Source organism: Rhagoletis zephyria, unplaced genomic scaffold, assembly GCF_001687245.7.
Source record: "Rhagoletis zephyria isolate East Lansing unplaced genomic scaffold, Rhagoletis_zephyria_1.1 Rzeph_scaffold_00103, whole genome shotgun sequence".
Lineage (NCBI taxonomy): Eukaryota > Metazoa > Arthropoda > Insecta > Diptera > Tephritidae > Rhagoletis > Rhagoletis zephyria.
The window spans coordinates 345,763-362,031 of NW_016157187.1; the positions used below are offsets into that span (position 1 = coordinate 345,763).

At 36.9% G+C, this 16,269-nt stretch overlaps 1 protein-coding gene across 11 annotated transcripts in view; it reads left to right on the forward strand.

The window, feature by feature from the left end:
* Positions 1 to 16,269, forward strand: part of Pde8 (phosphodiesterase 8) — a 280,798-nt gene that overhangs the window by 224,424 nt on the left and 40,105 nt on the right. The window contains exon 1 of one of the 11 annotated variants that reach the window (XM_017633080.1): positions 8,050 to 10,076. The exons of 9 other annotated variants lie outside the window; for them this stretch is intronic. In XM_017633080.1, coding sequence (XP_017488569.1) covers positions 8,172 to 10,076 — 1,905 coding nt within the window. In that variant the 5' untranslated portion in view covers positions 8,050 to 8,171. Of the gene's footprint in view, positions 1 to 8,049; positions 10,077 to 16,269 lie in introns of those variants that run through there. One more of the 11 variants, XM_017633071.1, reaches the window with a different exon arrangement.

A 16,269-nucleotide genomic window follows, 5' to 3' on the forward strand; every position in this document is an offset into this window, starting at 1 on the left:
CAAAATTTTTTTACGCGCCTTTATTCGTGTGTAGTGACGATAATTTTTCGATTAAATTTCAGACCTTACTTTTTTCACATGTATTTTTGGACCAGCTTAATATACATATGTACATATATACGAGGAAAGTATGTATTTTTAATCTTTAACATACACAGCAATGTCTACAAATGTAGATGTGAAGATAACAGCGGGTCTTATCATTGTCAATCAAAGTGAAGTGAGAGGCAAGCAATCAAACAAAGAATAGAAAATATTTTAAAATACTTAAGTATTTTAGCAAAATATCTCTGAGAACAAAGAGTAGCAGCGAGAGCAGATATTTAATTGCAAATTGTATTTCCAAATATACTTTCAATGGTTTTCGAAATGTGCCAACAACAAAATAAATAACATTAGGGCATACCACTTTGCCTTTCGGTGTGCTTGTGTTTGTGTGCACGAGCGTATTTTGTTGATTCGAGATAATCACCTCCTGTGTTATTCATGAACGGCAACAAAACACCTACATACATACTTAAGTATGAGTACATCTATACACCTTCGCAAAGTAGCTTCATTCAATTGGCATAATAATTAGAGCGGCGTTGGCGATCCGTAAAGCGCTTTAAACAATTTGACGGCGGTCGACTATGCGGTCGAGGAGTTGAGTATTCAGTCAAGAAGTGCTGGCCGCAGTGATACATACGTTACAGAGATGGCCTGGTGAATAAAGTGTGGGAGGCTTAACGCTACACGCATATGAATACATACTTATAAAAATGTGTAAATGTGTGCTGTGATAAGGATCATCAGAAATTTTAATTGAAATCAAATTTGTGTAAACGAAAATTTATGCAGTGAGTGAAAATAGAAAAGTGGCGTTGCAAATAATCCCTTACGAGCATATGTATGTATATGTGTGTGTGTGTGTGTGTGTGTGTTAACAACACATTCAAATAATCCAACGTTAAAAAGTTAAAAATAATTCAGTTTGAAACTGTTTACTTTATATGAGCTCATCAACGTCGTCAAGCCTGCCATAGGTGCAGTGCGAAGAAAAAAGTGTTTTCCCTCATTTCTTTTCTCTCTTTTTGATATTGTGCTTACTTACGTTTGAAGGCCGCGCGTGAAAAGTGAAAGCATTACAGATTTCGGCTCAGCCACAGACGTAACAATCTTACAAAGTCATACATAGCATATAAAAACAAACTAGGCGCCTCTTAAGTGGAGTATCCGTGGCGAATGCAGGTCGCAAATCAGTGTTTAAGTTTTTTTTTTTTTTAATTCTGTTGCACTTTTTTTTGCTTTCGCTTTGACTCATTCACAGTTTCTATTTATTTAAATTTAATTTTTTTATTTTATTTCATTTTTTTGTGCGCTCTTTTCCGCCTCTGCCCCAGTGCTTGCCAAAAATGAAAACAGCTTAAATAAATAAATTTAATTCCGACCATTAATCATTGAAAACCGAAAGCCAAAGCTGCATAAGTAGTGCCACAAAAAGGATTTATGTATGCGCATTACTGGAAATTATTTTCTTTTGTCGGTTTTATTTGATTACGCTAAATAGCAAGCCATAAAATTTAATGACGTGAAACATTGTTTAAACAAAAAAATTTTTGTTGCGTGATAATGTGTGAATGCCGATACCTTTGTGAAGGTTTATACATACCACATATTTGCACGTTGCCAGTTCGCCAGAATAATGAGAAAATTTACTTATTGGCATTTATGAATTTAATAGAAGTAATTATTATTCAACAATTACTATAGTACATATTTTTTTTTGCGTTGAAAACTTTAAAAGGGATGGGTAAAGTTTGATGTATCTACATACATATGTATGTACATACATTTGCTCACTAGACCGTCCACCTTACAAGCAAAAAAAATAAAAGGTCGCCGTACATCACTAAGTCTTAAAAAGAGTGCAAAGCAATTTCGAAAAAAATCATTTTTTTTTTTTTAAAACTAGGGACTGCTTCTCAATATTTGTTAGTGATACCTATGTAACTGTGTACATTCGGTCACATTTTTTTTTTTTATCTGACCTATACGTAAAATAAAAAATTAATTTTCAAAGTTAGGTAATATTTATAAGTCATACTTTAAGATCTTTCATGCCAAAGGTGGGATTAAAAGTGTAAAAAGCCGATCCTTACGTTCGGCAGAGCAAAATCTAAATTACCTTCGAATCGTAATACTTAGGGCCAAAGTTTAATGATTTTTGATGAACTTTCATTGAACTTTGGAATGAAAACAATTTTATCATCGAGATGACAACTTCGATATGCATATGTGTAACATACTTTAAGATCCGAATGCAATTGCAGGATTTGACGAAAATTTTAAAAAGTAAATTGCCTTGGGGTATACGGTGCGGTCTAATGTACATACGTACATATTACATGCATGTGTTTAAATACCTATCTAGCTAAATTGAGTCATATTACGATTTTACGGAATAGTCTCAAGCTAGTGGCACTGAATGCCAAATTTGAGTTGCAAGTTAAAAACGCTTTCATTTAGAAAAGCAAGTGTGCTCAATGTTTCTTCTAGGGCCGCAACCAAGCTATGCGCCAATATTTCGATACAGACCTAGCACTCAATTTTCAAGAGCTTATTGTTCCACCTTACCATCATTTTTTACAATGGGCTAAGTTCATAATTTTTTTGATTAAAAAATTCATGTATGCTATTTACTTATAAACCGACTTAATTTATAACTTTTGTTTCTTCGAACACCTATAGCAAATTTTAGCAAAAAAAGTTCATTGAACATTATGACCTGCAAACTGCTACCAGAATAACCAAAACGGGTATTTTGGACCCTTGCCCTTAAAGAATGGCTTGTAAAGGTTAAATATATTCTATAGGTGATAAATAAAGGATTTTATAAGGGATAATAGAGTATGAGCATCTATGACTTAAAAGTTGAATCGTGAATGTATAACTTTCCATCTAAAATAATTGAAATTTAGTGTAAGGTATTGAAACTTTAATCCTCAGTATAAACAGGATGTGCTGAGGTTGAATAAAATTGTCTAGGAGTACGATTCTGCAATTAAATCGATTATTTCTTACCACTTATCTATTATTTAGTTTTTAAAAATAGCCAAGTCCTTTGCCATTTGGTATTTCCATCGGAGTGGGGACTTCCATCTTCCTTTGCTACCACCAGCGGGTTCCGAGTTGGAAACCTTGAAAGCTGGTGCATTTTGATCCATTCGACCGGCATGGCTACGCCAGCTGAGCCGCTGTATTTAAATTCTCTGCTAGGGAATGTTGAGTGCCTTACAGAGTGTGGTTTTCGTACGTCGAGGGAGGACTTTACTTCCCAATTACCTACTCAGTTCAAAGTAGCACTTATTGACAAGAGTGAGTGTGCGTTGGATTTCGATGCTCACATTATTATCGGTGTTCATTCTGGTTCCAAGCAGTGTTGGCACTAATCGATTGATGTTTGAATCAATTAATTAATTAATTCGATTAAATTCAATCCGATTACAGTTAATCATGATTAATTTTAATCTGATTAAACAGTTAATCGTAACCGCGATTAAAAAAAAATAATTTTTAATCATTAACCCTTAATTTGTTTAAGTAGGTTTGGTGATTAATTAATTTATGCTGGAATTTTACTGTGCACACAAGGCCAGTTAACCGGGTATGGCAAAGTCGGTTTTCCTCATGAATCTAAGCAATTTGGTGTGCATTTTCATTAAGATCTATTTTAACAGACGCTAAGCAAACTAGGTTTTAATATCCCTCTGCACATGTACGGTGGGTTATAAAAAAATTCCCAATTTATGTATTATTAACAATAATAATTATTATTTTTTTATATATTATGCGTTTTTTTTAAGTGTGAAACACAAAAGAAATAACTCTTACCCGTGTTTGGTTTCAAATTCGGACAAACCAGACCACTTAATCAGATTTTTTTAATTGGATTAACGATTAATGATTAAAATTATTTAATCGTAATCACAACCGACGATTAACGATTAAAAAAAATTAATCATTAATCGTATGGATGATTACGATTAATCAATTTTAATCGTTAATCGCGATTGACATTTTAATCATTAATTTTTAATCGTTAATCAGATTAACATTTTGCCAACACTCGTTCCAAGTACTTAAACGAAATTCTCTTCTTTCTCGAAATTATAGCTGTCAACAGTGACGTGGATACCAAGGCGTGAATTGCCTGATTGTTGGTCTGATGACAGGAGATACTTTATCCTCGATTACCGCCAGACCCATTCGTTTTCCATTTTGGAAAAGGCAGAAAAGACTTCGCGGTTCTTTCCCAATTCTTACGAAGTTGGTGGTATCACATATGATGGTGGCTCAACATCATTTTACACAGCCGTAACAGTTTCGCTGGGATGCCAAATTCAGACATCCCGTCGTATAGGCAACTCCTCTTAGTGCTATCGAAAGCGACTTTGAAGTAGACAAATAGGTGGTGAGTGCCGATCACTCTCACGCGGGTCTTTTCCAAGATTTGGCGTATTGTGAATACCTGATCTATGGTGGATTTCCCAGGTCTAAAGCCACATTGACAAGGTCAAATCACTTCGTTGACGATGGGCTTCAGTCTTTCACACAATACACTCGATAAGACCTTGTAACCTATGCTTAGAAGGCTGACCAGTTAAATTCTAGTCGGCAAGCATGCGTTCACCTGGCTACCTTGCCGGCCGCGCATATTTGAATAGCTCATCTGGCAGGGTGTCAGCTCTAGCTCCTTTGTTGTTTCTCAGACATACTCAGGCGGTGGAACATTGACTCCACAACTTTCAGTGCTGCTACAATTCAGTCATTTTTACCAGACTGAAAATTGATGACTTGAGTAAAATGTCGAAATGGGGTATGCACCCTCCTAATAGGGTACAGCTGGCAACCCTAGCGCTGAGTAGGAAAAAATCTGTTTGTTTTTTCATTAATTTAAATAATACCCCGGTCACACCCGATGATACATTTTGGATATTGTTATTCAGGATATTAGTATTTTTTTCTAGGGCTGTTAATTTTTTTGGAAATTTTTTGTAGGTGCCAGATTGACTAGCAGTCTCGCTGTAGTGACCCAGACTTTGATTTTGGCATAGGCTGTTTAACCATCTCAAAATTTTTTTTTATTGTTTGACATTTTTGTATACGATATTACTAATCATTTACTCTTATCGCATCACTTTCCACGAACTACCTCAGAAGCCCAATATTAGTTGCGTTCCCCAACTTTTCAGGGTTAAAACCTGTAAGACTGTCAAAAGGGAAAATAAGCCAGAGAACCGAGTACGGGAACGCTTTCTGGTAAATTCCTGTAAATTCTTGCAACTTCTTGCGAGTTAGGGAAAGCAACTATTACCTGCTAAGAAAAAGTATGACGTAAGATCAAAAAACAGCGAATCTACCGCAAATCACTAATACAACCTACATATATACATATACTTCTTCTTCACAGATATTCTTTAGAGAATAAAAGGTGTAACAGACAAGCTTCCTCTCCCCAAGAGCGCACCACTTAACTACGTCGCTTGATAACAGCGTGAAAGTGTTTGTTTTGCATTTTAATGTTAAATTTATAAATATTCGTAACTTATGTACATAAAAAGGCAAACGCAAAAATCACTGATGGAAAGTAAACTAAAAAAAAAAATTACAAAACGCTTACTAATTTAATAACGGAAAAACAACACTTGAAATTTACTTTACTCTAGCGTTATGCTAGCGATTAAAGATATAGAAATAAATGTGTAGAAGTGATTTATATAGATTGCTTTAATGTTATAAATGTATGTACGTTTTATTGGAGATATGCCTTGTAGGTAAATAAAGAGGTTTTAATTTAATTGGGTAATCGATAAAAAGACTGTTCATAGGAATGATAATATGCATTATAAATATTTTGTTTGATTTTTTAACTTGTTTCAGATCTTTTACAATGCCAGTCTTTCGAAACGTCTATTTTTGACCAATTCAATTTAGTATTTTTCTTGGGAGCAAAATTCAGATTTTAAAGGTGGTAAGAACACGTGTTTTGGGCAGTATCGTAACCAAAAGTCAGAACTCGTTGCTCAAAAGGACCGACGATACCCAATTTTTAAAAGTAGTCCAAAGTACTCAGTATCCACAAAAGAACTCGAAATTACTCAATACTCAAAACACTCTGTTCCAATCATCACTCTGACACATGTTTAGAATATATTTAAAGTATTGTACTCAGAATTAAGTGTCGAATAGATACTTTAAAGTACCGAGTTTTATTTACATTTACCGGTATTCAGAAATCATTGTACTCAATTTCAAGTTTCAATAATTTTCAATTATAATACTTGTACCCGGTACAGTTAGCCATTCATTTGAGGTAATTTATGATTATATATTAGGAATATTCTCGCAGTATTGTAAAGGCCTTTCACGGTGCACGTATTGCATGGTTTGAAAAGCTGTCCCATAGGAAACCCAGTTTTTGACGTGCACTCCGTGCATGGTGCAATGGCTTTGCAAGTGCTGTCAGCTTGTGGGATTTCTTCACTAATGTCAAATGTATTTTCTTTTTGGTTGTTGTTGTTTCCGACAGGATGTGTGTATGATGTATTTTGGAACCAATTTCCGTCATCCCTTGTCAAATTTGGTTTGGAGACAAACCGGTTGCGGCGTTGTGCCATCTTCAGTGTCAATTTGAATAATTTTTGTTGGTTGCTCATATTTATACTCCTTATTAACTACCTATTTGTTTTGTTAGGCACGTCTTCTTAGTTTTGCAGTATTTGCAGAATGAAAAATGACACTGAAGATGGTACAACGCCGAAACCAGTTTGTCTCCAAACCAAATTTGACAAGGGATGACGGCAATTCGTTCCAAAATAAACTGGGTATTTAAATAAAGTACTCAATATTATCAAAAAATACGGCTTTTAGCCCATATGGGCCCGATGAATTTTTTTCCCGAATATCTTGATGAAATCTTCATGCTAGGGTAAAATTGAGAAATTAAACTTGAATTTGGGGTCAAAAAAATTTTGCGATTATTTGTTTTCGAGATATAAGAGGGCCGCTCAAGTCAGCAGGAGTCTACCTACTCACTCTTCCGGTCATTTTTGAACAAAATTAATCGAATATTACCCACTATGTGTAGGTTCATTTAACTTTCCTTATCACATAAGTACATAGTTATTTATATTATTTAAAATTCATTTGAAAGTCTTTTTATTTCTACTTAGCTATGGATATCGCGACCCACGGTATCCGCGTTACTAATTTGAAAACATCCGTATGGGCGGAATTGCGATTGAGTGTTTAGTCCCGCGCCCATCTCTAATTCATATACTGCAATGGACACACTTAATTATTTTCGAAAGAATATAGAAGTAGACTGTGGGTAAACCGGTGTATTGTAGTAAGATTCAATTTTTTACCGAAAATCTTAGTTAATCTACTACGATCGTGGTAAAGTTCTAAGCCTGATAACTAGTTTACAATGGTCCTACAGGGCATTTTTTATAATCTGGCACACATACACATGCGCTTACCATAGCTAACGGCTTATGAGTTTCAATGATTGAAGGCTTGGTGTTGGCCATGTTTACAAGCTATTTAAATTATTAAATTATTGTTTGGCAAGTGATTACGTAGGTACCTATCTATGAAGTAGAACTTGTTATTTTATTTTATTTTTTAAGTTTTAGTGTCTTTCTTAGTGACGTGGCGAACGGAGCACGCATAAGAAGCAAAGCGAACGGCGGAAATGTGAATTTCGAAGAGTCATAAGGAAAATGTGGTTTAGTGTAATAAAGAATAGCATGAAACTTATAAAGAAAAAGTTAGAATTAAAAAATACTATAAAGTTCATAAATATCTAATTCAATGAAGTGCTGAAAGGTAGTCTTACTGACGGTGAATACATATATGCAGACATGCATACATAGATACATATGTGTGTAGTGGAAAGTGGAAAAAAGTAAATAAGCGATGATGAAATAAAAATTGAAGCAGCTAAAAAAAGTAAAAAAAAAAATATAGTTTTTCAGAAGTTTTAGAAGAGTTTTAGTGTTCTGCGTGAAATTTTTCAACAGGAAATAGTGATTAATAAAATTATAGAATACTTAAAAATCTACGCAACTAAGATTGCTTCACAACTTGCAAACACATCAGTTCTTCTCGGATTTTTTTCTTTGAAAATGCATAAATGTTTCGTAAAGATCACAAATGTTTTTCGCCACAAATCCACATATGCACCACCAGCAAGTGAACCTATCAATGCCGCCTCCGTAGTGGGGGCGCACGTCCGTCATAGAAGTGCGTCTGCAGACGATAATGAAGGAGGTCGACGCAGTCGAGAGGGAAGCGCGGACAACGCTGGTAACAACGAAATCTGCGCACGAAATGCCGACGTCAAAGACAGTCGGCGTCTCAACAATGTTGCGCGCGATAAGCTTAAGGAGTGCAACAAAGATAAGAGCACTGATAGTGGCGATAAAGCAAACACTTTTACGCCAAATGAGCGAAGAACGCTGAAAGCAAAACGAGAGAATGAGGGCGAAGAGCAGAAGAAAAATAAATCTAAATATTTCATGCGCAGTGCAACGTCGCCAAGTCTAGGCAAGGGCAGTTGTGAACCAGGGATGATGAGCACCAGCGATGTGAGTGATGTTGTTGTCTATCGAAGCAGCTACGAAGGCGGCGGCGCTGTTGATAAGCGAATAAGTTCGCGTAGCAGCGCGCGCAGTAGTGGCATATTTCGACTATTTTTGGGTAGCAGTAAGAAGAAGAAAAGTGAGCGAGTGAAGAACAATGAAAAAGAAAGAGAAAAGGAAAAAGAAAAGGATAAGGATAAGAAAAAAGCAAAGAAAAAGCAAGCGCCACTGGCGGTAATGGAACCACAGCAGTTGGGCATCGAAGAAGATGAGCTAAAAGCGTTGTTGAAAGTCAATGACTACTCAGACGAAGCGCCAATGGCAACACCGGAAATACGTAAAGCCATTAACGTAAGCGAAATAAAAACCAACTCTAATCATGAAAAATCGCAACTGTCGGACAAGGCACTTGATATAAGTGCTTGTGATAAACTCACGCCTCGTTGTAGGACAGCAGCCAGCAGTGATAATAATACAGCTCGTTATCACGCAAGCGGAAGTGCGGACGATATGCTCGCGCCCGCGATGGACACAGCTAAATTCATTGCGTCGCACGATGAACGCAGCTACATATCCGAATACAAAACTTTTGTCGAGGACGAAAAGCCAAATTTAATTGGGACGCCATTCCCTGAAACGGAGGCTTTCAATTTCGAGCAAGTACTTAATCGCTCAGCAAGCATGCGTCACTCCAGCGATGTGGCAAGGAAGCTTGCGCCTGACGTGCGCGCTGAGTTGCCATGCCGCACCAATGTCAGCGATGATTGCTTGGCACGCACAAGAGCATTAACACCAAAAACCCCCGAAGAAATCGAGTATGAAGCCAATGTTGCAGCGGAAAGCGCCGACGTTATGACACCACTACCACAAAATCTCACCTTTCACTCTGCTCGCAAGTCCCTCAGCACTGGGCGCACGCTTGCCTCAGAAATCGCCGACATGATACGTAATTTGGATGCAAACACTTTACGTATTAACAATATGACCGTTGAGGAGAAGATGGAGCTGATGCGGCGTTTCGAGCAGCAGCCACCTGAGCAGCAAGAAAAACAGTCACAGTGCTTAACTCATCATCCACATCATCAAAATCATCACGCGCACAACACGTCACAACATCAGCACAACTTACTGCGGCGCAGCTCATCCGGTTCGCGGAACTTTAATCCCATGCGTTTAGCGGTGGAGAATCGCATCGCACTGCAGGCTACGCAACAGGTGCATGGAAGCGGTGGTGGCGACGGCGACGGCGTTGGTGCTGACGAGTCTATGTGCGATTCAGATGGTGAAAATGAGGAAGTGGTATTGCGTCGGAAATTCGTTGACTATCCGGGCGGTGCAAAGGTGCCAATGTCTACGTGCCTGTATGAACGTCGGCTGCCAAAGAGTCCGAAACTGAAATTGCTGGTGCAATCACAACATAACGACAGCCGAGATGAAGGAAGCGAAGAGGTAGGCTATATTGGATATAAGCAAATAGTTTTTTTTCTTCATTCTTCATTCATAAAACTTATTCTTCTTCAAGTTCAGAGGGAAAAGAAAAGTTGTAGCTTTTAGTTAATACTTTTATAAGATAAGGAAGGAAATATTTTCCTGATATTTTTTAGCAAAAAGCATCCATAATTCTTTTGTTTTAATTTTTTTGACATTAAGAATAATTGAAGTCAAAACATAAATATATCCGAATTTTCCTTAAACACGGAACATCATGAAAATCCCCTAAAAGTCCCGAAAATACTCCGAAATACCTCATGGGAATCTTTCGGTACTTTTCGAGAGTTTTGAAAGATAAAATCATAAGAAGCTCTCGAAAAGTATCCAAAAACTCGAAAAATCACAAATTATTTAATTTGTTGTTAAAGGAGCTCTCGCCTCAGTTCGCTTAGAGGTAGTCCACTGTCCGACGACAGAGCTGTTTATGACCCGCTATCTCTTGGTGTTCTGCCCTCGTTTTTAGCTCTCAGCAGTGCGATCGCGTACTCTGACGACTTGTTCGTGTTGTCATCTTCTTTCAAGGTGCACATGGCTGTGCCTTTTCACTACTCAAGCTTACCTGCTTTGCTTGTTAGCCGCACGGCCGACCTCGCCGCTGCATATTCTGCGATGACACCGATTCGGTGTTAAGCACTTTCTCTAGCGGTCTGCTGCTGGTCGTTTGTGATGTCATCGAGTCCATTTGGTGCCCAGTATCTGCACAGGTGGTAGTTTTCCGCTTCTCTGCTTTTCAGCGGGCGCAGTTTTCTTGTCTCTAGTCTTCCTGGTTATCTGTTCATCACGGACGTGGTTGACCGCCCTGTAGTTTTCCCGGACCTGCCTTTTTCAACGGGCGCGGTTTCATATGCCAGTACAACTTCTTTCCTCCTTTACCTTTTGCTCATATTCCCAGTTTCTCGAGTGTATCCCGTCTTCCCCGCTTTGATCATCGATTTTCCGCCTCTCCGCAAATCAGAAGATTCTATAAGGATATGACTCTCTTCCTGCGGTTCATCGTTTGCTTACGCAGACTCCAGCGTGCTCTACGTTTATTATTGTGCCATCGCCTAGGTGCTGCACCACTGAGCCCATGTCGCTGGTGATAATCTACCGCCACTGGTGTTTCCGGCGATTTTTGATCGGGCTTCTGTAGCTACATAAGCTGTGCAAATTTCGATGTGGAGCTGCCGGCTGTGCACCGCCTTCCATGGTCAAATACGGTTCAAATTTCATAAATCCTCGTTATGTCAGCTGTTCCTTTGTTGTTGTTGTTGCTGTCGTTGCTATTGCTGCTGCTTATCTGCTTCTTACGACCACCTGCTCGACGAGGCTAGCACAGTGGTATTAGATTTAAATGAGCGCTCTCAGTCTTCGACCGCAGTTGAGCCCTGAGCCGAGGCAAGACGTCAGTTAGTCCCCATGGTGCACAGTGGGCCTTTTGAACACGTCATGCGAATTAATCGTAGCGCTTTCGACAAAAGCAGACATTTGGATATGAAACAAAATGCTTTGAAAGCTAATGCGATTCCCTTTCATAGAAAAATATTGGCATTGAGCTACAATTACTCCTTGACCTTAAGAAAAGTGGTCAAAAATATTGTTCTTCGAAAAAAACATGCACAATCCAGCGCATTTGTTCCAAAAAAATATTTCTCTACGTTTTATTATACTAATAATATAGACGAAAAACACGGTTCCACTGTTTAAAATACGAAAAAAATTGTACCCCTCAATTTGAAAAATGCATTTTATATTGCATTTTTTATGATTTACATGCAGCGATGCATCCTTCACACAGTTTTATATCTCTCGAAAAACAAGTACGTTTTAGTGCTATTCAAGAACATTAATTTCAGCAAAGTAGAAGTCTCTGGCCCTTTGAGAGCCAAATTATAACGATTCTGAAGTTAAACTTCGAAATTTCATTCGACATTTTTGCGCATTTTTCTTCTAATTTCAGAGTAAGAACTCGTACAGCAGATTCGAAGTTTGGTTTAAAATTGTTATAACTTGGCTCCCAGAGGGCCTAAAAATTTCTAAATACCACGCCTCATGCAGCTGCATTTAAGTAGAAAAGCACGCCATAAAAAGTGCATTATTAAAACTGAGGTGTTAAAATTTTTTTCGATTTTTTTAATACAGTGCAATCGTGTTTCTCTTCTCAAAATCGATAATATTAGTGTACATAAAAATTTTTTGCACTAACGCGGTGGATTTTGCATGTTTTTTTTCGAAGAACACTATTTTAGACCAATTTTTTTATAGTCAAGGAGTAATTTTGGCTCATTAGAAGCTAACAGCTCTTGGTCAGAGCAGAATTGCGACTCAGCTAAGGCTCTGCAGCATCGAAGATGCCTCCCCTATCAGATGGCTTGACTTTTTTACTTAGCACACAAGTTTTTCATTAAGACATTATACTACCAAACTAACGATATGCTTTATTTGGTTATTCATTACATTACTCCTTACTCACAAGCAGCGCCTTAAATCAAATGCCTTCTTTCATAAATTTTTCATAATTTATATCATCGCAAGCGGGCACATAAAAATGTGTCTATGCAAAATATCAAATATTTTAAAACACTTGCCCGTAAGTATTTATTAATTGTAAACAAAAATTATTAATTGCGTAAACAAAAGTCAAAGCTGGCAGCTTAAGTGCGCTCATTGGCCGCTGGACCATTCACTAAGTTGCTGTGTACATGCTAATGAACACAAAAATTTCGAACTGTTTAGATTGCAAATATAAAATATGTTAGGTGATTTTTTTTTTTGTTCTATTGAAGCTAATACGTGTACATATGTATGTATTAGGGTGATTGACTCGATTTTTCCAACCCGGTTTACAATGTTTTTTTTGTTTCTTTTTTTGATATACAAATATAGCCTTTTTGATTTTGATTTTCCGAATATCGCAGAAACCAGATTTTTTGATCGAAAATCCCGTTTTTTTAATTTCAAACATGTCTTGACCTCTCAATAAAAGTTTTGAGTTTTTTGAATTTTGCAAGGCTTTTGCCAGTTTAAGAGAAACTCCTAAATAGTTCTAAAATTATATCGTACTTTATTTTGGGATGAACATTATATATCATAAATGATTCCAACAGACAGAAATGGAGAGCTCTGCACTCTCACTCCACCTCCGAAAAAGCCTTTTTATGGCAGAAGTACACTAGGAGGTTTGCCTTAGCACTCGGCGACGGCGGCAATAGCCGCAAAAAAGTAAAAAAAAAATGCAATAAATAAAGGGTTAAAAACAGTTAAAATAAGACCAAACGTGAATTTTTCATTGATTAAAAATATATACATTTTGTTTTTTGGTATTTTTTGGTCTGCTAAATCATAATTAAAAATTTTGCTCTTTTCTGTGTACAAAAAACACTATTTTGACTATAAATCATTTTATTGTAATTTTTGGTCATGACATCATACCAACATAAGCATTTTCACTGTATAAAAACTATGCAAAATAAACCCATGAAATTTCCATTTTTTTAATAACTCGAAAACCGGTTCTGGGAAAAAGCGAGTAAACATATGCATTTATGGTAATTTCATAAATTTTCGATATGTACGGATTTGTCATAATTTATTTATAACCTAAATTAGCAAAACTCGTAGCATAAGTTACTGCTGATGCAAGATAGATCGCTTATGAAAATGGATAAAATTAAAAACCTGAGTCATTGCCGTAGTAACGAAGGGCAAATTATTCAAAATTGGCATGTGTACATTAGGGCGGGTCAATTTGTATGGGACATTTTTTTGCAACTATACGCGTATAGCACAGAAGGATTCTACTTGTAGTTCTTAGCAAATTCTCCGTATAACCGCATTGTGTTTCACAATGCCGACGAACGGCGAACTTTTCGCTGCGAATGTTCGCTGTAAAAATTAAAACACACTGTTGTGTATGAGAACGCACACAACCAAAGCAAACGACGACGTTCGTCCGACGACTGTTCGCAACGATAGATTTATTTCTATCGTCGTCGCTAGCGGCAGCGGCAAAATACGATCCATTGTGTCCATATGCTAAATATATTCTCAAGTTTTTAAATCCAAATTGAAAAATACTGTATTAGTTTTTGTTAAAAATTAATAATCTTATTGTTTGTAAAAATTTTAATTGTACCTTGTCATAAGCAGCTGAATTCGTTGTCGCCGTAGTTGTTTTTTACTGGGCGAAATTTTTGGACGAAAGTTTCCGCTGTCGACGCACTACTGTGCGAAAATTCGCCGTTCGTCGGTATTGTGTTTCAACGGTAAATCATGAGCCTAAAATCAATTTGGAGTTTGCCAAATCGTTAAATTAGATATTTTAGCATTTGGCTGTAGTGTCGTAAGGAAATGCTTAAATTTTGTATTAAAACATGCTATAAGGGGTTTTTTTCGTAAGAGGAATCCATTTAAGCACTTACCTTTTTCTGAAAACGTCCACCAGAGGACGCAACAGTGAAAACTTTCACATTCTTTTTTGAAACTTATTTTCGTAATATGGCAAACTCCAAATTGATTTTAGACCCATGATTTCTTGGGAAAATTTGCCCATAGTAAAAAAAAATTACGTACCCTAATGTGCACCGTGACTTGGAAAGAGTTTAATAATTTTTGGAGCGTTGTAATTTACTGTCATTAGAGTGGTTGGCATTGATGTCAGAGAACCATGGATGCATCGAAAATATCCATGTTTTTCTTCGATGCAGCGAAAATTTTCCACTCGATGTATCGATGAATCGATGTTTTTTTGAAAACTGGCATCTCTAGTATATTGAACCGCGCGTTTTTCAATTGTTCAAAAAAGAGAGTAACTTTGACCAAAAAATTTTAATGGCTCCTAAAAGATCCGTTAGAAATATACATAAATAACTCAGTTGCGGTAATAAATTTAAAATTTTGTAACATTTTGCTAATAACATATTTTGTGGTGAAATATTGTCTGAAAAGTCCTAAGGATATATAATTCGATGTATCGAATCGAAGAAATACATCGATGTATTTTAACCACTGACATCCCTAGTGGTAAGAACTGCGATACGCCAACATCAAGAGTCAAGGCGAGTTCTTAAAGTAAGATATACTTATTGGCATTTTTTTTTTGAATAGTCCTTCTGTATTTTTAAAATTTCAGAACTACCGTTTAAAAAGTTTTGTAGTAATGACGACGATTGGTTTTCGTCCTGTTTTCAATGCGTGCGAGTATTTCCCAAATTAACCCAAGTCCTTCGCAAGAAAAGTCAGTTAAGTGCCACTTAAGTATTAGCAAAGTTTCCAGTATGTCTTACTTGCTTGCTGGCCCTTATGTGGAAATTATCAACTAGTAGCAAAACTGTTAGTTTATCAAAACCTGAAAAAGGCTTGACAAGTTCGAAAATGTCAAAGAAGTGGAATTATTGGCGGTAAAGGGCCGAGGGGTGTGAACTTTGAACAGCGTTCAAATCCTTTATCTTTACTTTTGTTGGCGCTGGTGTCCCTTATTTCAGAAGTAAGTCAGTTTTACTCTGTTTTGGAAATGGTGCACTCGAACTTTCAGTTTGGCAAACATGATCCTACGCTTATATGTATGTGAGAGAAATATGCTTGTAAATACATGCCGTCGAAATTCTCGTCCCGCTATTGTTTAACGGTATTAAAGACCCTCCCTGATATGCATGACATATGTGTATCATCGTCCTCGTTCACCACCACTATCCTTTCGTTTTTCCTGCCTTGCCTTGCAGAGTATTATGTTACTTACTGTAATACTACTACTCACCAGCAGGGCATACAAATGAAGCGAAGTATATTTGCTTGCATACCCCTTTTGTTTGTTTCTTGCATTGAATTGCGACGACAATGGCAAATAAAATGAAAATAATGAGGTCCTTTTATAATTCCATTTCCTTCAAATTCGACACGGGGCAAAATAAAAAGAGTTGGAGAAATGTGTAGGCAAAGCGTGGCATTTTTGGGAAGCCTTTTCATTGAAAGGTATTCAAGCAAGTGAAATTTTATTCTTTAAAATGCGAATGTTACGTTTATGCGCTTAAAGTGAGTACACTAGGGCGGGTTGATTTTTTTTTTTTAATCATATAGCAAAAACGTAAACTACATAAAATTCTAAGAAAATTCTCCGAAGAAACCATGTATCTAAAATAAGATCCTAATCCGCGCCACTCGACTTGAAAATTTA